Below are 20,767 nucleotides of genomic sequence, written 5' to 3'. Positions count from 1 at the left end.
GGGAGATCAGCCACACGATAAGTATTCAAGACGGCGGAATAAAAATTCATAGCACTTCTCTCAAAAAACGAATGATATGTTTCAGGTCCGTCACGCATCAACTATAGCGATTTCATCGATCAATAACACAACAACGTCCCCGCACGATTTGTGGTCGTCCATTCTACATAGTAATTACTTATATTCATAATAAAATTTCAATGGTTAAAAAAATCAATTAATAATTAAGTCGAATACTTTGAAAGTAATTATATATATATATATATATATATATATATATATATATATATATATATATATATATATATATATATAATATATATATATATATATATATATATATGTATACTTAATATTTTTTTGGAGAAAAAAATGCGCTTCGCTTTTTTGTCTTGGGCTGTGAGTAATAGGTTGGATACACGATGGAATATCGTTTCGATACGTTCGTAGTTACAATATATGATATTTAGATATACTACAGCTCCGGATATAAATACGGTGGATTTCTGAAAAGATATTGTCGAATAGCGTGACGCAATGTTAGTGCTCCGAATCAAAATGCAATATCATCATAGTGAAAAGTGTGAGTCGGGAACCGACCTGTTTGGGTCTCACTAAGATCCACGTTCCCCGGGAACCCTCACTAAGGTCTGCGTTCCCCGGGAACTCTCACTAAGATCCACGTTCCCCGGGAACTCTCACTAAGATCCACGTTCCCCGGGAACTCTCACTAAGATCCACGTTCCCCGGGAACTCTCACTAAGGTCCGCGTTCCCGGGAACTCTAAGATCCACGTTCCCCGGGAACTCTCACTAAGATCCGCGTTCCCCGGGAACTCTCACTAAGATCCACGTTCCCCGGGAACTCTCACTAAGATCCACGTTCCCCGGGAACTCTCACTAAGATCCACGTTCCCCGGGAACTCTCACTAAGGTCCGCGTTCCCGGAAACTCTAAGATCCACGTTCCCCGGGAACTCTCACTAAGATCCGCGTTCCCCGGGAACTCTCACTAAGATCCGCATTCCCCGGGAATTCTCACTAAGATCCACGTTCTCCGGGAACTCTCACTAAGATCCTCCATGTTCTTCGGGAGCTCACAAAGGGAACTGTCACTAGGATCCACGTTCCCCGGGAACTGTCACTAAGATCCACGTTCCCCGGGAACCCCCAATTTCGTCGGGTGAAGATCGTGACGGTTTCTAAAATCAAGCAGATCCGATTAATAAAAATTTTGTTGAAAAGACATTCGTAGTATTTTTTCGAACAGGAAAACAGCAAAATATAGACGGTTTTTTTTTCCTACCCTTCAACGATTTGTTTGGCATCTTAAAAACAAAACAAAATATTTCTTAGCGATAAAAAATTACAACCGAAACCACTATCACACTTCAAAGGCGAAGTGATTGTTTACAGGGTGTTTTTTTTTCAAACCGACATCTCATTTCGAGGGAGCGGGAACGAAGGTTCACGATAGACTCCCAGCAGCACCAGCGGTTTGTGGGTAGCGTTGGTTCATCGATAAGCGACCAAGACCCGATCGAATTTGCGACCAAATACCCAGCCACCAGGCGCATAACGAGTGGACCACGTTAAACCACCCTTTCACCCGCCCACACCTAAACATACGCACCGAATAATTTTAGAAAATCAAATCGCCTGCTATTCAGGACAACACGGCCCCCGTCACGCACACTGCTATCACACGTAGTTGTTGTTAAACCATATACATTATTAGGTATATACAATTATAATAAAACTCTACCTAACCCTCAGCAACCGAGCTAGCCAGAATTTCATAGAAACCACCGCTAGGGGACCGCTTCCACCAGCGATCGGGCAATGATCAACTTTGAAACTTTGAGTATTGATGTTTTCAAAAATACCAAGGGGTGCTACTGCGCACTAGCAACCCCTGGTGGATCCTCACTTGCCTCAAGTAGAATCTTCTATCACCGCAGTAGTCGATGTCCTACTGCACACTAGCGACACCTGGTGGATCGTTAGATGCCACAGTAGACTTAGCGGATATGTTGTCTAATATGTGTTCTAGCGGAACTCACGGGTTTCCGAGGCCGGGGTAGACATTTCGGGAAATTCTGACCGTAGTGTTCGGAAAGCTAAGGGTTAATATGGAAACGGAATCCACCCGCGGCAACGCGCGCTGGTGTACTATTTCAACAACGCATTTCTAGACGACTTCAGTTTCTCTAATCGTTTCTGCAGGTGACTGTTCTGCGTTTGTAGCTCTTCGTTCGTCGACTGGGCCTCGCGTAGCTGAAAAAAAAAACACGCACAAATACAATGAATGCCGGGTAGTAATTATCGAACAAATACAGTAGAACCAAGGCCGCAAACCTCGGAAATGCACCATCAGTAACAAATTGAATTTTTTCAGTAACGTTTCATTGAAATATGAAATGTTCAAATTAATCGGTAATCAACAGTAAGACCCTCAGTATTATCTTTCATATTTCTGTTCAAATTAATCAGTAATCACCAGTAAGGTCCTCAGTAACATCTTTCATATTTCTGTTCAAATTAATCAGTAATCAACAGTAAGACCCTCAGTAACATCTTTCATATTTCCGTTTAAATTAATCAGTAATCAACAGTAAAACCCTCAGTAACATCTTTCATATTTCCGTTCAAATTAATCAGTAATCAACAATAAGACCCCCAGTAACATCTTTCATATTTCTGTTCAAATTAATCAGTAATCAACAGTAAGACCCTCAGTAACATCTTTCATATTTCCGTTCAAATCAATCAGTAATCAACAATAAGACCCTCAGTAACATCTTTCATATTTCTGTTCAAATTAATCAGTAATCAACAGTAAGACCCTCAGTAACATCTTTCATATTTCTGTTCAAATTAATCAGTAATCAACAGTAAGACCCTCAGTAACATCTTTCATATTTCTGTTCAAATTAATCAGTAATCAACAGTAAGACCTTCGGTAACATCTTTCATATTTCTGTTCAAATTAATCAGTAATCAACAGTAAGACCCTCAGTAACATCTTTCATATTTCTGTTCAAATTAATCAGTAATCAACAGTAAGACCCTCAGTAACATCTTTCATATTTCTGTTCAAATTAATCAGTAATCAACAGTAAGACCCTCAGTAACATCTTTCATATTTCTGTTCAAATTAATCAGTAATCAACAGTAAGACCTTCGGTAACATCTTTCATATTTCTGTTCAAATTAATCAGTAATCAACAGTAAGACCCTCAGTAACATCTTTCATATATCTGTTCAAATTAATCAGTAATCAACAGTAAAACCCCCAGTAACATCTTTCATATTTCTGTATGCATCAAACAAATCAAATCAGTATTTCTCATTATAAATGAGTAACAAATACTGAAAATCAGGAACAGTTGGCAGCTCTGTGAAACCTTCCGTACTCAATGCTTTTTGCCTTGCAAGGACAAATTAAGAGGGGTCGCCTTCAAAATTCGAATGTTCCCTCCTAAGTCAGAAAACTTTGATGAGACGAAAAATAATTCCAAACGGGTCTGATTAGGGCCAGAAAACAGTGTGTTTGTCCTAAATTATCCATCCGAGGGCGACCAGAACCCCCCCCGCCCCGCGACGAATCTACCATTTACAAATTAACCGAACGCATTTTTCGAACCTCTCGAGCGATTCGTCTTTTTTCTGTTTTCAGCTCCTCCTCGAGTTTTTCAGCACCTTCTGCCGCCGCCTTGTAGCGTTTCACTTGACTTTCTAACCGATTCACCTGAAACAAAAATAAACGCACGCGTTACGACGACTGAGGCTAAAAAAGAAATTCGCCCCAAAGAACCACGGTGGCCATCTTCCCCGCTAATAATGAATTTCCGGAGTTTTCCATGATATAAGACAAAATTCTCCGGGTTTAATCTGCTGCACGTGAATTGCGAGACATTTCTTCATTGAAAATCTCGTAATTTCTTCATTTTCCACGTATCACGTATTCACAAATTACCTCAAGAGCATAATATCCACATTCCCTGTGAATTCTCCAGATTTTTGGCAATATTTGTCAAATTCCCCGAGTTTTCCATGAATTTTTTCATAGATTTTTCTGGTAACCTTCGTTTTCCAGGGCTGGGTTTCATAGATGTGGAAGAAAAATAGTCCCTGGGAACATTTTGAAATTCGTCAGTTATAACCATGGTTTCTCGTTGTAACTATGGCGGTTGTCACCCAAATTGTGGATTTACCCCTAGGGATTACTTTGATACCAGTGTATGAAACCGGGCCCAGGTTTCTTGCAAGATTTGTCAAAATTCCTTTAGTTTTCCCTGTTTTTTTCCAAATGTGCCTTTCTGTTTTCTAGGTTTACCAGGTCAACCGTAACTCTTTTCGATACATCGATTTTGTTTTTTCTTTCTCACTTACACTGGCTTCCAAAATCGACACCTCTTGCTCCGACTTTTGTAGTTTGAATTTGTAATCGCTGATTTGGCGACTCGTTTCCCCTGGGAACAAGAACGAAAAAAAGAAATTAAATAAATTCAACGAAATTTAAATCTATAATTTTTTTTACAATCATTCGTATCAACTTCTATTTTCTTTTCAATAAAATCAACTTCGATGAAAAAGTTCACTCGAATACCATTTTCATTAAACTTAAATATTTTTCATAGAATTAGGTCCCGCTTTACGCATCGGATGATACAAGTTCGAGATATCAAGAAAAGCAGAAAAATGAAATTAAATATTAAAGGCATCAAGCGGTATATTGAAATGTTATCTTTGAGAAATAGACATATCATGAAATAGAACATGAAAACATTATCGGTAGAGTTTCAGGAAATTGCACGCATTGCATAGTTGTTAAATTGATTAACACTTTGACCGCTGAACACTACAATTCTCGGCATATCAGCGCTTTTTTTGTTTAAAGTAGCTTTATTAACATAGGAGTAATTTTACAATATGCAAGTATGCTTAGGTCTTTTGAAAAGACATTATCAGCAATAATATCAGCGCTACTCTCAGAATCTCGAACCAGCTCATAGCGGTCAAAGAACTTCGATTCGACTTTTATTTCATTTAGTACGTAATTTAGCGATGGATATATATATATTACTCGGTTGAAATAGATGCAGGTGGTCGATTAGCAGCAATCGCGACTTCAGTTGTGAAGTCATCTTCAATCATAAGACTAGTCTTAAGTTAAATAGAACCAACATGAGCATTGACTGGTTTTTAGTTGTGGGATTGGCAATTGGAGAACAAAAATGAGCTTAAGACTAGTCTTAAATTGTTAGATTGGCAGCAAAACCAAAATTATCTCGAGACTGGTTTTAAATTCTTATAATGTTGACTATTAGAGAACCGAAATGAGCTTAGACTAGTGTTAAGTAGTTAGATTGGCTACAGAACCAAAATGAGCTTAGACTGGTCTTAAATCTAAGCCTCGACTTTGCAACTGACCCCTGCACTTTAAAAGCTATTTCGATACCGCATACAGATTATATATATATATATATATATATATATATATATATATATATATATATATATATATATATATATATATATATATATATATAAATGGAATATAAGTTACAGCTATTGTTAGAATTAATCATATGGTTATTTATTAAAGACAATCTATTGAGTAGATTCAGTTTTTAGAGCAAATTTGTTTCAAGTCCAAGTCCGCGTTTTAATTATCATCATCATTGTATCAATTTCTGCTGTCACTCTAGAGTGTTCTTGGTTGAATAGACGCAAAATATAAAAGCTCATGATGAAATCTTTTTTTAAACTATTTTTCTTTGCATTTGAACATTTTTTTCTTTCGAAGCTGCACCGCAACATATCGATACTAGTAGCGCCCCCGAGCGATGATATCTATAACTAGGATGTTATATCATTCATATATTATTAACTTACTCATTTCTTCTTCGGCTGTTCAGAAAAAATTAGATCAATCAAAAATTATTCAAACGAAAAAGATGATATTCATTGTCTTTCATTTACATTGTAATGAAAATACGAAACGATAACAGTTTACATGAATTTCAAGTATTTTTCGAGCATTTCTTGAGCGATATTTCAATTTTCCATAACGGAAATAGGGTTTTTGTTTTAAATAACAGACACCAATTTCCCGCATATTTCCCGGATTGGAGCATCGTTGCTTGCCAGGATTTGATGTTTGCCTAACGCCAAAGCTCACGCAAACACAAACCGACGAAACAACTGCGGTCGGAGTTGCTGTAGGCGTGAGCTTCGACGCGGGGCAATCAAACCCCGAAAAACGGGATTAGCGGGAAAACTTTCAAAATTTCCCGAACCAAAAAGTTTCATTTTCAATATTCCCAGTCCTTCCCATTAACTCAGCACAGTGAGGGGAACCGTATCGATAGGTTAGATCGACGAGGGGGGTGTTGCAAGGGGAGTAAACGCCCCCTCCCTCGACCCCCGGTACGTACTTTGTATCACATCTATATCGGGGCCGTTCGTTTTCGTCGAAGACGTTCCGTATTTTTCGTCGACGATCTCTTTCGCTTTGTAGCCGTCGAGTTCTTTGCGGAGGTCGCGAATCTCTTGGTCCAAACTCTGTTTCTCGTCGACCAGCTTCCGCAGTTTGTCGTCTGGAAACGAAATGAGTAAACGAAAAATGACGAGAGACATTTCGTCGATCGAGTCCGGGCTGTAGACCCGGATCCGTGTCCTGCAGGATCCGGTTGTACAGTTGTGAGTTAGAGTTAACTCAGATAGAGATTTATAATCAGTTCAATTTCAGAGTTAACTCCGAGTAAAATCTCAAATCAAAAATGCCCAGGATCCGGATTGATACCTGGATCCAAGCCGCAGACTGATACCTGGACCCAAGTCGCAGACTGATACTTGGACCAAAGCTGCTGTCTGATACCTGGATCCAAGCCGCAGACTGATACTTGGATCCAAGCAGCAAATCGATACCTGGATCCAAGCCGCAGAATGATACTTGGATCCAAGCAGCGAACTGATACCTGGATCCAAGCTGCAGAATGATACCTGGATCCAAGCAGCGGACTGCTACCTGGATCCAAGCTGCAGACTGATACCTGGATCCAAGCCGCAGAATGATACCTGGATCCAACCTGCAGAATGATACCTGGATCCAAGCAGCGGACTAATACCTGGATCCAAGCTGCAGACTGATACCTGGATCCAAGCCGCAGACTGATACCTGGATCCAAGCCGCAGACTGATACCTGGATCCAAGCTGCAGACTGATACCTGGATCCAAGCCGCAGAATGATACCTGGATCCAAGCCGCAGAATGATACCTGGATCCTAGCTGCAGACTGATACCTGGATCCAAGCAGCAGAATGATACCTGGATCCAAGCCAGCTGCAGACTGATACCTGGATCCTAGCTGCAGACTGATACCTGGATCCTAGCTGCAGACTGATACCTGGATCCAAGCCGCAAAATGATACCTGGAGCCAAGCTGCAGACTGATACCTGGATCCTTAGCAGCTGACTGATAAAACTGGATCAAATCAAAATTGAATACCTCATACGAAAAAATTAAATTTGCCGATTGACTCGTGAGAAAGAAATATTGGTTAAATTTCAAAATAACTGATTAATTATTACACAGAAAAACATATCAAATGCAGCGACACGTAACACATAGAAACAGACATGAAGCATTTTAACTCATTTTGCGACAAACCATGATTTTTTCAAAATAGATTTATCAATTAATCTACGAAATTCTTCTTAAAAACGTTTTTCGCATCAATAATCAGCGAATTTATATTCGATATTAATAATCATTATTTACATATTCAAGATGCACAGTTAAGTTTCAGTTAGTTAATCGAGTTAATTATAATGAGGCATTTTTGAAGCGAATTTTTTTTTTAGTTTAACTTCGATTTCAAGTTTAGTAAAGTGTCTTTTCTTTTTCGATAGGTTTTATCATCGGAGATTTCACAAACGAATAGATAACATCAATATGTTGATGAAATTAATATCAGATCGATTAATTCATCTGAGAATTTTGACGGAAAATCTTCCGAATTCGGATATTTTCAACGAAGAGCGCACGTGCGTGGGGAACCATGCTTCATACGTACCGGCGCCTATCAGTTTGGGCGGGCGAGACCCATCTAGAAATAATCACACAGAACCTACGTAAAACGCCTGATTCGATAGTTGCTTCAGGTTTTTATTCATTTATTTTCTTTGAACGAGGGGGGGCTCACCTCGGGGTGTGTCGGAACCATTTTAGATTTAGATACATATTGTAGCGCGACTTTCTCGGGGTATAGAGGGAGAAATTTTCGAGGGAGATAGAGGGAGAGAAGGGGAAGAGATAGAGGGAGAGAAGGGAAAGAGATAGAGGGAGAGAAGGGAAAGAGATAGAGGGAGAGAAGGGGAAGAGATAGAGGGAGAGAAGGGGAAGGGATAGAGGGAGAGAAGGGAAAGTGATAGAGGGAGAGGAGGGGAGGAGATAGAGGGAGGGGAGAGAGAGATAGAGGGAGGGGAGAGGGAGATAGAGGGCGGGGAGAGGGAGATAGAGGGAGGGGAGAGGGAGATAGAGGGAGGGGAGAGGGAGATAGAGGGAGGGAAGAGAGAGATGGAGGGAGGGGAGAGGGAGATAGAGGGAGGGAAGAGAGAGATAGAGGGAGGGGAGAGGGAGATAGAGGGAGGGGAGAGGGAGATAGAGGGAGGGAAGAGAGAGATAGAGGGAGGGGAGAGGGAGATAGAGGGAGGGGAGAGGGAGATAGAGGGAGGGGAGAGGAGATAGAGGGAGGGAGAGGGAGATAAGAGAGAGAGAGAAGGAGAGTGAGAGGGAAGGGAAGAAGTAGAGAAGATGTTGGACACTTACCTAATTCTCCGTCACCATATTTATCTAATAACTGTAACGTGTCGTGTGAAAGCAATGTAGCACCATTATTTACAGGGGTATCACCTTCAGTTCCTATTAAAACTAAACCGTGTTCCTAGACAACAACAGAAGAAAAACGCATAATCAAAAACACAGAAATCCCATTAACCCTCCCAGTGCGTCTTCACTGCAGTGCAGTGTATTGATGTAATTAGTAATTCGTTTTTATCTCTATTGAAAGATGGCAGCACCTGTCAAACATAGTGAAATATTTGTAACTAACGATACACTGCGCCGTGGTGTAGACGCGCTATAGTGGTATTCCCATTTTTTAACACACTAGGGTGGAATTTTTCAAAATTTTCAAATTATCTCCAGCACTATAGGGTATTGATTAGTCAGCACTGAAAGGGTAAAAGGGGGGCCGGAGGGCGTAGAGGTAGGAGAGACTAACCTCTATTAACGCGTCGCGTTGTCGAATATGCTCTTTCAGAAATTCGTTATTTCGTTCTAATTCGCGGTAACTTCGTTTCTGAAATTCTAATTCCTGCATGAAAAAAAAAGAAAAAGAAAGAAAACATAAATGCAAATGAATGGAGAGAATCTAGTCTTCAAATATTTCTGGCTTTGCTGCTATTGTTTCTATGAGATATCTCATAATTTGGTTTTTCTAGCTTTGCTTCTACAAGATATCTCATATTTCTGGTTTGCCACCATTGTTTCTGAGATATCTATAATTCTGGCCTAGCCCCACCATCGTTTCTGAGATATCTCAATATTCCTAGCTTTGTCACCATTGGGTCAACGAAATATCTCATATTTCTGGTTTTGCCACCATCATTTCTGAGATATCTCAATATTCCTAGCTTTGTCACCATTGGGTCAACGAAATATCTCATATTTCTGGTTTTGCCACCATCGTTTCTGAGATATCTCAATATTCCTAGCTTTATCACCATTGGGTCGACGAAATATCTCATATGGTTTCGCCGACATTTGATTACGTAATATTTCTGGCAGCGAACTTACGCTTGATTTATCGCGATATTGCCGATTTAATTCGGTGATCGTTTCTTCGAAATCGTCGATTTGGTCTCGCAGTAAATCCACCTGATATTTCAACAGTTGTTTCTCGTTGTCCAACTGCGCGTTGTTCATCATCGCCTTCTTGTACTTCTCCTCGGCTTCTTGAATTTGTAGCTATCGGGAAAACGAGAGATAGAAAAAAAAGCGAAGATTTATAGAGAAAATTACGCCTCGAAAATTGAGCTCGATTTCGAAAAAAAAAATTCAGACACATTTTTCATTTTCGTGGAAATTATGCACGATTCTCTCCGTGTCCAGTTTCACAAAAAAGGAAAAATTAAAATTTTTTGCTTCCATAGCTCTTCGATATGTAAGCACAATGATTTTTGAACATGTAAAAAATTCAAACTTAAGCATTATTTTTTTTCAAGACTTTCCCCCTTTTTTGGTTCAGCCTATAGGCTCGGGATTTCCTTTCAATTACGTAGGACCAGTGGATATCTAATCGACAATTATAAAAAATTTCGTGCATATATCGATGAATAAATTACATTACATCAAAAATTCATAAAGACTAGTCTTCATGAACTTTTGATTACATGTATATATCAATTTTCGGAGTTACACTTTTTCTTGAATCGGGTCATGAAAATATATATGAGCTGAAAACAGTCGTTTGAACTGTCGTCGTCCTCCATGAGTGAAAAATAAAGGAGTTCAACCTTTTTGTGAAACTCGACCCAGACCAAAGTCCAGGTAAATCTGTCCCAAAATCATCACGGCGATTAAAAGGAAGAAGCACAAACATAAATTACGGAATACTTATGCAATACGGGTTAGTGTAAATGATGAAACGGCGTGGTGATGATGAAAGAAACAGGGTGTGAATGATGAAACACAAGGGACGAACGATGAAAAAGGGGTGTGAAAAGGTGACAACAGTTAATACCCGTTTAGCGTGTGTGTTTACCTCGCTATGCGGTGTACAGTCTACCCGCAGCGTACCGGGTAAACCGCGCCTTACCCCCCGGTGCGGCGTATACATGCGATCTCTATAGAACGAGAGCAGGACGTGTTAAACATAGTGAAATATCAGTAACCGTTGATGCGCAGCACCGCGGGGCGGACTTACTTCAGCGTATGCCGCCGTGTTATACATCGCACTAGAGTGGAAATTTTGGAATCAGGTGCGAAACAGTCAACGCTGAAAGGTTCGCCGGAAACCAAAATAAAAGCGGAGAGAATTAGGGTCGGGTCAGTGGTCGCGAATTCGGGGCGGTGAGATGACGGTGGCTCGTTATCGTCGAACAACAACAACAACAACAGAGGGCGCTAGAATCGACAAAAAAAAAAACGTGCGTAACTATACTTACATTCGACATGCCCCGGCGCTGTATATGGTAGACGAAAGAGTTAGTTTTATAAAAGATTAGTAAAACAAGCAGAGTGTGATTAACTAATAAGTCAGGTCATTCGTTACGATCTACATTTCAGAAAAACATTCGTTGAAATTTTCGACTCTCGACATACGCTCTAGAGTTAGATATACGCGATCAGAGTGTGACCGCGGTCCGCTCACGCTGGCAGCAATATTGTTGATTAAACTAAGCAGACGCAAGCAGTGAGAAACACACAAGCTATGTGTATACATGTTTATATCAGAAAATAACAATCGAGATTAGGGCAAAATTGGGGCAAGATTGGGGCAAAATCGACGGCATTGCGAGACTCCGTCGCATTCTTCTCATATGAGGCTTAAAACTAATGTCTATTTCAACCTGACTCGAGAGCATTCCTGGTGGCCTAGCTCAGTCAGTTTTAGTAGTACATACCTGATAAAAGTCTTATTAGGACCAGAATGCATTGGCAGCTGACCTAAAATATCGTTTTTTAATCCACTTTAAACTGTATCGAAGGATATCCAAAAAGTCTGCATCGAGAGGGGTTCCTGAGAGAAAAGAGACTCCATGATTTGAAAGTTTAACAATACGTCTCCATGCCTACCAACTGAAGTTTGGTACGTAGGCATGGAAACATATTGTTAAACTTTCAAATCATGGAGTCACTTCTTTTCATTTAACCCCTTTCAGCGAAGACTTTTTGGATATCCTTCAATACAGTTTCGAATGGATTAAAAAACGATATTTTAGGTCGACTGCCAATGCTTTCTGTTCTTCTGCCTGTCCTTTCTGGTCCTAATCAGACTTTTATCAGGTATGTACTACCAAAAATGAGCGAGCTAGGCCACCCGGAATGCTCTCAAGTCAGGTTGAAATAGACATTAGGTGGTATTGTGGACTCATTCCTCCCTGGTGGGAATTTAAACTGATGGCATCGTCGGAGAGACTGCAACGTTCATCCCTCGCAGGGATTTGAACGTGGCAAACTCTGTGGTACGATAACCGCACTCAAACGTGGTGAACAGATGAAAAGATAAAAACCCACTATTTACAAAAATTAAAAGAAATCTAAAATCGAGAATTTATTTATTGAAACAATCTAAAATCGATTTGTGTTCTTATATTTTAGATTGTTTCAATTAATAAATTCTCGATTTTAGATTTCTTTTAATTTGTAAATAGTCGGTTTTTATCTTATCAGTGGCAAACTCTACCACATTCCTTCTTCGCAGGGATTGAACGCATTCAAAACCCCTTCCTGGGATTTAAACCAGGAGGCACCACGAGACTCGGCCATGTTCTTTCCTTGCTGAGATTCGAACCCGTAGAGGATGGCTACTTTTCTCTCAATTTTCTGATTCCCTCGGTTTTCAATGTTTTCCAGATCAGCGGCCATGACACTAGACCTTGTCGAAATAGACGGCGTGTCCGGCTATCTAGGCGCGGGAGGATGATGGGTCGAAGGGGTTCGCGTAACACATACCCGTATGTGAATTGCCATATCGTTTTCGATCGAATCTTCGCTAGATCGGCGAGAATTTGAATAACTGGTCGTCGATAACTGTCGTAAACTGCCGGCAGACGGCTGGAAAAAAAATCAATAAAACATATTACGATTGACAGCTAGTGATGATGACCGAGGATCCACTAGGGGGCACTAGTGTGAAGTAAGTCTCATAGTGTATGTATTGTAAATATATGTTTTGTAAATAGTAAATAGTATATTTCATACATAAGTGTGAGACCAGTTAATTAAGTTTTGTAGCTTTCATTACTGTTTATGTAATTATTGTAAATACTGTTTTCCTCCATATACCATGGAAATGGTTGGAGTGTAAATAAATATTCGTATTCGTATTCTCAAAGAAATAATCGAGGTTGCCACTTTAATTTTTACTAGCTGTTTTTGGTGTAAATGCTATTGGTTACTTCATGTTTTCAATGAGGACAATTCAAACTTGACTGATTTAAGCTTGAACATTTTCATGAAACTGAACGCTGACATTTTGTTGATTTTTAGCTTTGTTATAAAAATCCCCGACTACTTCCTTACTTTTTCAAAGAAAAGAAATTTCCCCGACTTTTCTCCGGTTTCCAAGGTAAGAAGCAACACTGATTATCTATACTCGAGGATATCGAATCGGTGAAGTTTGTAACCCGCTTAAAACTTACCCGGTGTTCTTTGCCCTCGTAGCCGGCCCCGGTCGCTGGTACGCTACCTTCTTTTGCATCTTCCTACAAAGTGATAAAAAATATCTGAATTCTATTCTGAGCTTCCGCAGAAATGAAATAAATGAACGCGTGTCCTTTCTTTTCTAGCGTGTATTTCGCAGTCAATCTTAGTCGCCCGTAAACTCTAACTTAATATTCATTCTCCAGGGCCCAGGGGTCAGTTGCCCAAAGGTTGGTTTGAGTTAACCAGTGGATAGTTGACATAGTGACAATTAAAAGTTCATTGTTACTATGGCATCTATCCACTGGTTATCTTCAACCAACTTTTAAAAAATTCCACCCTAATGTGTTGAATAACGGGAATACCGCTATAGTGCGTCTACACCACAGCACGGTGTATCGTTAGTTAATAATATTTCACTATGTTTGACAGGTGCTTCCATCTTTCAAGGGAGACAACTAGTAATTACTAATTAAATCAATACACCGCATTGCGGTGTACTAGCAAAATCTATCACTTATTTATACACCGCACTGTGGTGTAGACGCACTGAAAGGGTTAAAGGTAATACCAGTCCACAAGACCGGGCCGAAGTGTTTTGAATTACTATTTCATCAGCTAATCTTTATTTCCTAATCTTCATTTCAATACCGATGTAAAACGCACTGATTACAATTCGTAGGGGTGCGAAGCTGTATAAGGAAATAAATTTTCACTATTCGAAGTACCGGTATTATAAAAAAAAGAAGTATCGAAAATATCACACTCATACTTACTTCTTTCTGTTGTTTTTCGATTTCTTTCATGCGTATTTCCCGCGCCTCGGCCCTAGCGGCTCGTTTCGCGGCCAAACGCTGCTCCGCCTGAAAAAACACAACAGAAAAAACAATTAAATATGTAATAATATAATAATATTAATTATGATAATAATAATAATTATGATTATTATTCTATCATCATTTAGATACAAAGTTACAAAAAGAGTACACGGAACATTCGAGAGAGATTGATGATATCTTTTCTTAAATCTTCTCTGATAAAAATTCATTTCTATTTCGAGAATAACATCAGGACATAATCAGTCGCATACAGTCCTCATGACACTAGGGCGGATCTAGGATTATTCAAATGGGGTGAATCTGAAAGTTGGAATGCGGCGTTTTTTATTTTGAGTAGTGGTTGGCCGTGTGAGGGCTGAAAGCGCGAAAAAATTGGTAGGGAATTCTGGTGGAACTCCCATAGAAAAATTAGGACAAAAAGGAGCTTTTCTGTTAGCCTTTTGAAATTTTGATCACCGGAAAATTTTTCCGGACTTTTTGGCGCGTACATTCGAATTTCGAAGGGTTAGGACCAGTCACCGAAAACCTGCCCTTGCGACATTAAGACTAGTTTTCGATTACTGGATTGGCCGTAGAATTAAGAAATTCTATTGATCATTTTGCCCGAAAAATTTCATAAGACCTTCAGATCACGCCCCTCGAAAATGGTTGTACGCATAAATTCTTTACGAAAGGTCATTAATTCCTAATCAGTCTTTAAGCACACACAACCTCATTACGTTATAAAACTAATAAACCGCTTGGTATTTATTTAGCACGTATTGTGAAAGTATGTTTCGCTACTCAGCGCGCCGACGTTTTAAAAGAAAGTAGAACGTTCGTTCGTTTCACAGCTATTAAAAGTAAATATCGACAGACAAAGATTTATATCGGTCTCTGACTCATTAACGGCTGTTTTGTGTAAGTGCAGTATTTCTGCAGTACATACACAGATAGACTGTCAGTCTGCCCACTGCTTGCTCATAACACTCATTACACATAAACAGGCCAGGGTTAGGTTCATACTGAAATTCAAAGTCAGTCAACCAAGAAGGGATGGAATGGCCGAAGAGATTCTCTACTGAGGCGTAGAGTGGGTTTAATTTGACTCTGAATCCAGTTCCACAGTTGAGTGGTTTATTGTCCCTGAGTCCAGTTCCACAGTTGTGTGGGTTTAATTTGACTCTGGACCCAGTTCCACAGTTGTGTGGGTTTAATTTCACTCTGAACCCAGTACCACAGTTGTGTGGGTTTAATTTCACTCTTGATCCAGTTTGACTCTGAATCCAGTTCCACAGTTGAGGGGGTTTAATTTCACTCTGAATCAAGTTCCACAGTTGTGTGGTTTATTGTCTCTGAGTCCAGTTCCACGGTTGTGTGGGTTTAATTTGACTCTGAACCCAGTTCCACAGTTGAATGGGTTTAATTTCACTCTTGATCAAGTTCCACAGTTGAGTGGGTTTAATTTCACTCTGAACTCCTACAGTTCAATCTCTGAAGTCTCTAAACAGAATCTACCGTAAATCTCGAAAGCTCTCACTCATAACGTACCTTATGACTTTGAACGGCCGATTTATATTTCCAGTAACAAATTCCGCCCAGATACAAACAATGCAAAACGATTTCGACGACGAAATGAACCGATGTCTCCATCGTTATAGGGACGAGGGGGAAGCGGTTATACAAGATTTATCCGAGGACGAACATTATCGAAGTTAGGTCATAACTGCGGTACTGGGTCCGAAAATTAACTCCACCAGTATACTACGCTTTACTCCCAGCCTCCGCCTCTCTACTCAGAGCGGTGCCTAAGTACATCTAATACGAGTATAAGTAGTATAGGAGAACGGGGTATTTTCCATCACTTCATCAGTTGTCGAGATTGTCAGACGAATTGTTCTCGGCACAACTGCTTTATTCGTAAACACGCGATACATCTTACCGGAAACAATCTTACAGAAACGAAAAAAATATCCCGGGGTTGATTAGGTGTAAAACCATGGCTGGCTGCTGGTCGAAAAAAGGATTTTCAGACGGTAAAATGTCACCGTGGTCACTTTTCCCTGACATGCGCGTTGTTTTCCATGACTTGCTAAGAATCTGATAAAAAAAACACAGTCAAAAACGCGAGACATAGACGGAAACTGCTTGATTTTACACGTGATCTAGCAATCTCAACAAATTTCATTGATTTTCCCCTGAATTTTTGCTTCTTTTTTTTTCTTACAAAATTCCCTCACTCTTCCCTGATTGCCAGGGCTCCGTTTTATAGTCTGATATTACCTTTAACCCGGGGTTTAACTCTATCGAGAATGAATTGAGTTTAGCCCCCGGGTTAAAGTTAATACCAGTCATCGAAACCGGGCATAGGTAAGCGGCGCCACCGCGCTGTAGGGATCGAGGATTTCAAAGTAAAGACTTACGTATCGATCGTAATCCGGGCCTGGAATGTGAGTATCCTCTTCGGACGATGATGAATTGGACGATTGATCGCGGTCACCGACGTCGACCGCAGCAGCAGCGGCAGCAACAAGTTCATAATCAACTCCGATATCAACGCTTTTCAATCCGTTTCGAAATTCATCGTTTATTTCGGAAAACTCGCGCATTTCATTTTTCGAAATCGCGTTCAATCGGTCAGCGTTCAATCGGTCAGCGTTCAATTGGTCTTCTACTCGTATATCTGATGTAGATGACTCGGTTTTTTCATTTGAATCAGCAGATCTAACATCGAATGGTCTTCTATCAATATCGGTAAGCCCGTGTACGCTTAACTCCTGTAAGCCTGGCTTCTCTAATCCTGGCTTCTGTTTGCCCGGCTCTTGCATACCTAGCTCCTGCTCGCCTGGCTCCTGAAAGCCCGGCTCCTCTATGCCCGGCTCCTCTATGCCTGGCTCCTCTATGCCTGGCTCCTGTAAGTTGCCTGCCCTTGATGTATCGTGGGTCATTCTATCTGAAAACCGAGTTTCCGGTAAATCCGACCCTTTCGGAGTAACGTCTTCTTCGATGAAATTTGCAACGAGCTCAACTTCTGACTGCGCGGTCCGTTCTCCCTCCTTCTCTACATATCTTGTTGAGCTAGACTCCAGAGTCGCGGGTGCGATGACTTCCGGCGAGTCAAATTCAGCACCTTCGGCGGCCGGTTCCACTAGTTGAGCCGGTGACATGACTCCGATCTCATTTAACTGAGTTCGATCAGCTCCGATCTTTGACTCGAAAGTCACTTCGTGCGCCGTGACTCCGACACTCTTAGAACACTGCGGAGTCGACTTTGCGATGACTCGATCCGCTCCAACCTCGGGAGTCACTTCTATAATCGGAGCCATGACGACCTCGATCTGTGCATCCGCACTCTTCGAATTCCGACCTGCTTCTGCATCGTCGGTCTCCAGATGTTTCGATAATGTTATTTTTCCTTCGAGTAATACGTTTGACTCACTATGTTTTTCTAATCGATCGACTTCGTTTTCATTGTTTCGACGCGTTTCAGACGCGATAAAATCGTTGCAAGTTTTCTCAGCTGCCACAACATTTGGGAAAGTGGATTCCGGCGAACGCACAGACGGTAACCTGGACTCCTCAACGACGGGCTGCGTCTCCAAACTTGATTTCAACTCGACCGCAAACGCTTCCACTTCGACTCCAGCCGCACTTTCTCTAGGAACTCTTTCAGCATTTTTTACCTCGACGACATCAACACCCGAATTTCCATCCGCAGTTTTACTAGCAAAGATCTCGGCATTTTCTATCAAATTTTCATCCGTAATTTTACTAGCAACGATCTCGGCATTTTCTATGACATTTTCATCCGTAATTTTATTAGCAACAATCTCCGCATTTTCTATCACATTTTCATCCGTAGTTTTACTAGCAACAATCTCTGCACCTTTCTTCCAGGAAATATCAACAAAATCTGGACTGAGAACGCTACTAACAGTTTTCGATCCTGAAAACGACCTCCTTCGACTTAAAACCTCTGCATTTTTCGATAAAGATTCAATGTCCGCCGACGACCGGCGTTTCACTCGTTTTATCGCTACTTCCCCAAACGAACTCGACATCTCATCGCCTGCCGGGCGTCGCGTTAAAATCCGTTCCAATTCGGCGCTTTCGCAACGAGCGTCAACATCGCCGAGCGCATCGGCACCATCGAATACGTCTTCTAAACCGTCGAGATCTTCGTAGGGTTTTCGACGCGCGCTATCGAAATCTATCGCGTCTTCTACCACCGTTTCGGAAACATCTCGTGATGTAAACGTCCGCGCAGATTCCTCGTTCTCGGTATCTTCAACTTCTCGATGAATGAAATCTTTTTCAACGTTTTTAGAAACATCTTGTGACACAAATTCACGCGCAACATTCTTGCTCTCACTTACATCTTCGACGACTCCCGCATGACGTAAATTTTCGTCGACGCTTTCGACCGTTTCGGAAACATCCCGAGATTCGACTTCAGCTTCGCGATCGCTTTCTTTCGCCGTAGCTTCATCGAAGCTTTTTTCTACGGCGCCGGCGCCAACGACGAACCAGTTGGTGTCGCCAACGCCATCAGTTGACGACGCGAGCGGCTCGGGTTTTTTACTTTTACGCTTTAGCGATCCGAGCGACATCGAACGCGATCGCAACTTCTTCTTCAGCCACGACATCGGCGCCGCCGACTTCGACGCTTTCTCCGACGATTCCGTCGATTTGATGACGATTTGCGATTCGGATTTACGATGAAAGAATTTTCCGATTTTACGGTCAATTTTCGACGAGGTCTTTTTCACCACCTCGAATTTGTTCGCTTTTTTGGAAGCCACATTTACGACATAATCGACCTGTTTTGTTTCGCCATCTTCAACGAACACTTCTAACTCTTCTAAAACATTTTCCAAATCATCAATATCATCATTTGTTACCTCTTCATATTCTCCAATCGTTGCAGCTAGACTTTTATTAACGGTTTTGACATTTTCTCTCCGGTTCAATTCATCATTTTCTTTTTCATCAACAAAATCATGATAACTTTCAGCATTTCCTTTTCCAACTATTTTAGTATCCTTAACATTAGCATCTTGTTCAACATTCTTCTCCCTTAAATCTTCACCTAGTATTTGTATTTCATTCAACTTCACTTCAGCTATATTTTCGGAATCTGGATCTACTTTGTCAATTGTTTGTTCCTTACTTTCTATTGAGGCTGCTTCAACAAATACGGCTTGGTTTTCTGGTTTAAAATCTTGGGAGGGCTCATCCATTGCTGAGATCGATTCGGATATTGGAACTTCTGCCTCGATTCTTCCATCAAGTTTCTGAACATGTGAAGCTTCAACTTTATTCAACCCTAGTTTTGAACTAGGCTCAGTTCCAATGAGCAGTTGCTCAGCCTGGATAGGCTCAGAATCTTCGAACCTTACTTCACTGGACAGAGATTTGATTCCAGCCTCAGATTCATGAACTAATGAAACTTTGTCGTCATCCATCCTCACTTCTGAGTTAAGCTCAGTTATTATCGCCTCTGGTAGTATATTTTCTGGTTGCTGGGCTACACACCTTTCAATATCTACATCTTGAGGTTTATGCTGCCCATTCAAATCTTTGATTTGTTTGACTTTTGGAACATTCATCCCATCGGCATCAGAGCCAACCTCTGTAGAGGATTCTATATCATTCAACTCCTCAAGTTCAGATTGTGGATCCATGAATGCTTTGATTTCCTTGACATCGGGAGTTATTCTCATTTCATCAGTATCGGACCGACCCTCAGCCGCCTCAAGTCCTGTAACAGTTATTAGATCTGTCAACTGTAGATCTTCAACTTTAGGCTCTGGGGCAATCAATTCTTTGATTTCTTTAACTTCTTGACCTGCTGTTCTTGATTCCGCAGTATTAGACTCGATTTCAGCCACCGCGAAGTCTGTTTTTAGACCAGTCAACTGAAGATCAGGTTGAGAATCAATCAGTTGTTTTATGTCCTCGGCTTTAGTCCTAACCTCTTCTAAGTCCACCTCAGCTAGAACGTTTACCTCGATCACCTCAGAGCTTTCGCGTTTCACATTTTCAGGCGCAACTTCAGCTGAATCGTTGTTACTTTGTGGTTCTATTTGAGGTACATCTGATCTAATCTCTATGTCCACTTCAACTATATTTTCTATTTTCATTATCTGGGAATCGGCTACAATTGCAATTGACACAGGGTTTTCTACGTTCTCAAGTTTAATAGTTACGTCACCCATTCGCTTGGAATCAGCATTTTCTGTGAATTCATTGTCAGCTAAATCATCCGCATTTAGTCTGCTTTTAGTTTCAATCAACACAGGGTCATCCAGTTTCACAAGTTTATCTGGCAAACCGTCCCAATCTTGGGTCTTTGATTCTGCATAAATTCCAATGATTTCCCTAGACTCACTCAGCAGTGTCTCTTCTGCTGAAACATTTGAATCCTTCAGACTTGGTTCCAGCTTGGGTGGCAATACTTCTACATCATTTTGTAGATTTTGTCGAAACGAATCGCGTGCTTTCGCATTCGT

The 20,767-nt window shown here is 40.8% G+C and overlaps 1 protein-coding gene across 5 annotated transcripts; it reads right to left on the bottom strand.

The window, feature by feature from the left end:
- Positions 1–356: 356 nt before the first annotated feature.
- LOC141911738 (uncharacterized) lies at positions 357–19,675 on the bottom strand. 5 transcript variants are annotated; one of them, XM_074802763.1, is made up of 14 exons: positions 16,679–19,675; positions 14,214–14,300; positions 13,437–13,499; positions 12,748–12,849; positions 11,238–11,255; positions 9,868–10,038; positions 9,293–9,385; positions 8,839–8,953; positions 8,084–8,116; positions 6,442–6,603; positions 5,900–5,914; positions 4,394–4,473; positions 3,645–3,749; positions 357–2,275 (listed from the first exon to the last, which is right to left on the bottom strand). In XM_074802763.1, exons 1-14 carry the CDS (start codon positions 19,493–19,495, stop codon positions 2,171–2,173), a joined length of 3,966 nt encoding a protein of 1,321 aa, XP_074658864.1. In that variant the 5' UTR covers positions 19,496–19,675; the 3' UTR covers positions 357–2,170. The 5 variants fall into 5 exon arrangements, with proteins under 5 accessions (XP_074658864.1, XP_074658865.1, XP_074658868.1 ...); XM_074802764.1 differs by lacking the exon at positions 5,900–5,914; XM_074802767.1 differs by lacking the exon at positions 8,084–8,116.
- Positions 19,676–20,767: the final 1,092 nt, after the last annotated feature.

The sequence above is a fragment of the Tubulanus polymorphus genome, chromosome 10 (assembly GCF_964204645.1).
Source record: "Tubulanus polymorphus chromosome 10, tnTubPoly1.2, whole genome shotgun sequence".
Taxonomy (NCBI): domain Eukaryota; kingdom Metazoa; phylum Nemertea; class Palaeonemertea; order Tubulaniformes; family Tubulanidae; genus Tubulanus; species Tubulanus polymorphus.
The sequence above is the reverse complement of the archived record's forward strand: the minus strand, read 5'-3'. Positions and strand labels throughout refer to the sequence as shown.

Coding starts and splice junctions, on each gene's coding strand:
- LOC141911738 (XM_074802763.1), bottom strand. CDS start 19,495: ATGGATGAGCCCTCCCAAGATTTTAAACCAGAAAACCAAGCCGTATTT. Junction 6,604..8,083: donor GCCCAAACTGATAGGCGCCG/GTACGTATGAAG, acceptor TTTCGTTTCCAG/ACGACAAACTGCGGAAGCTG. Junction 3,750..4,393: donor TGTCGATTTTGGAAGCCAGT/GTAAGTGAGAAA, acceptor TTTTTGTTTCAG/GTGAATCGGTTAGAAAGTCA.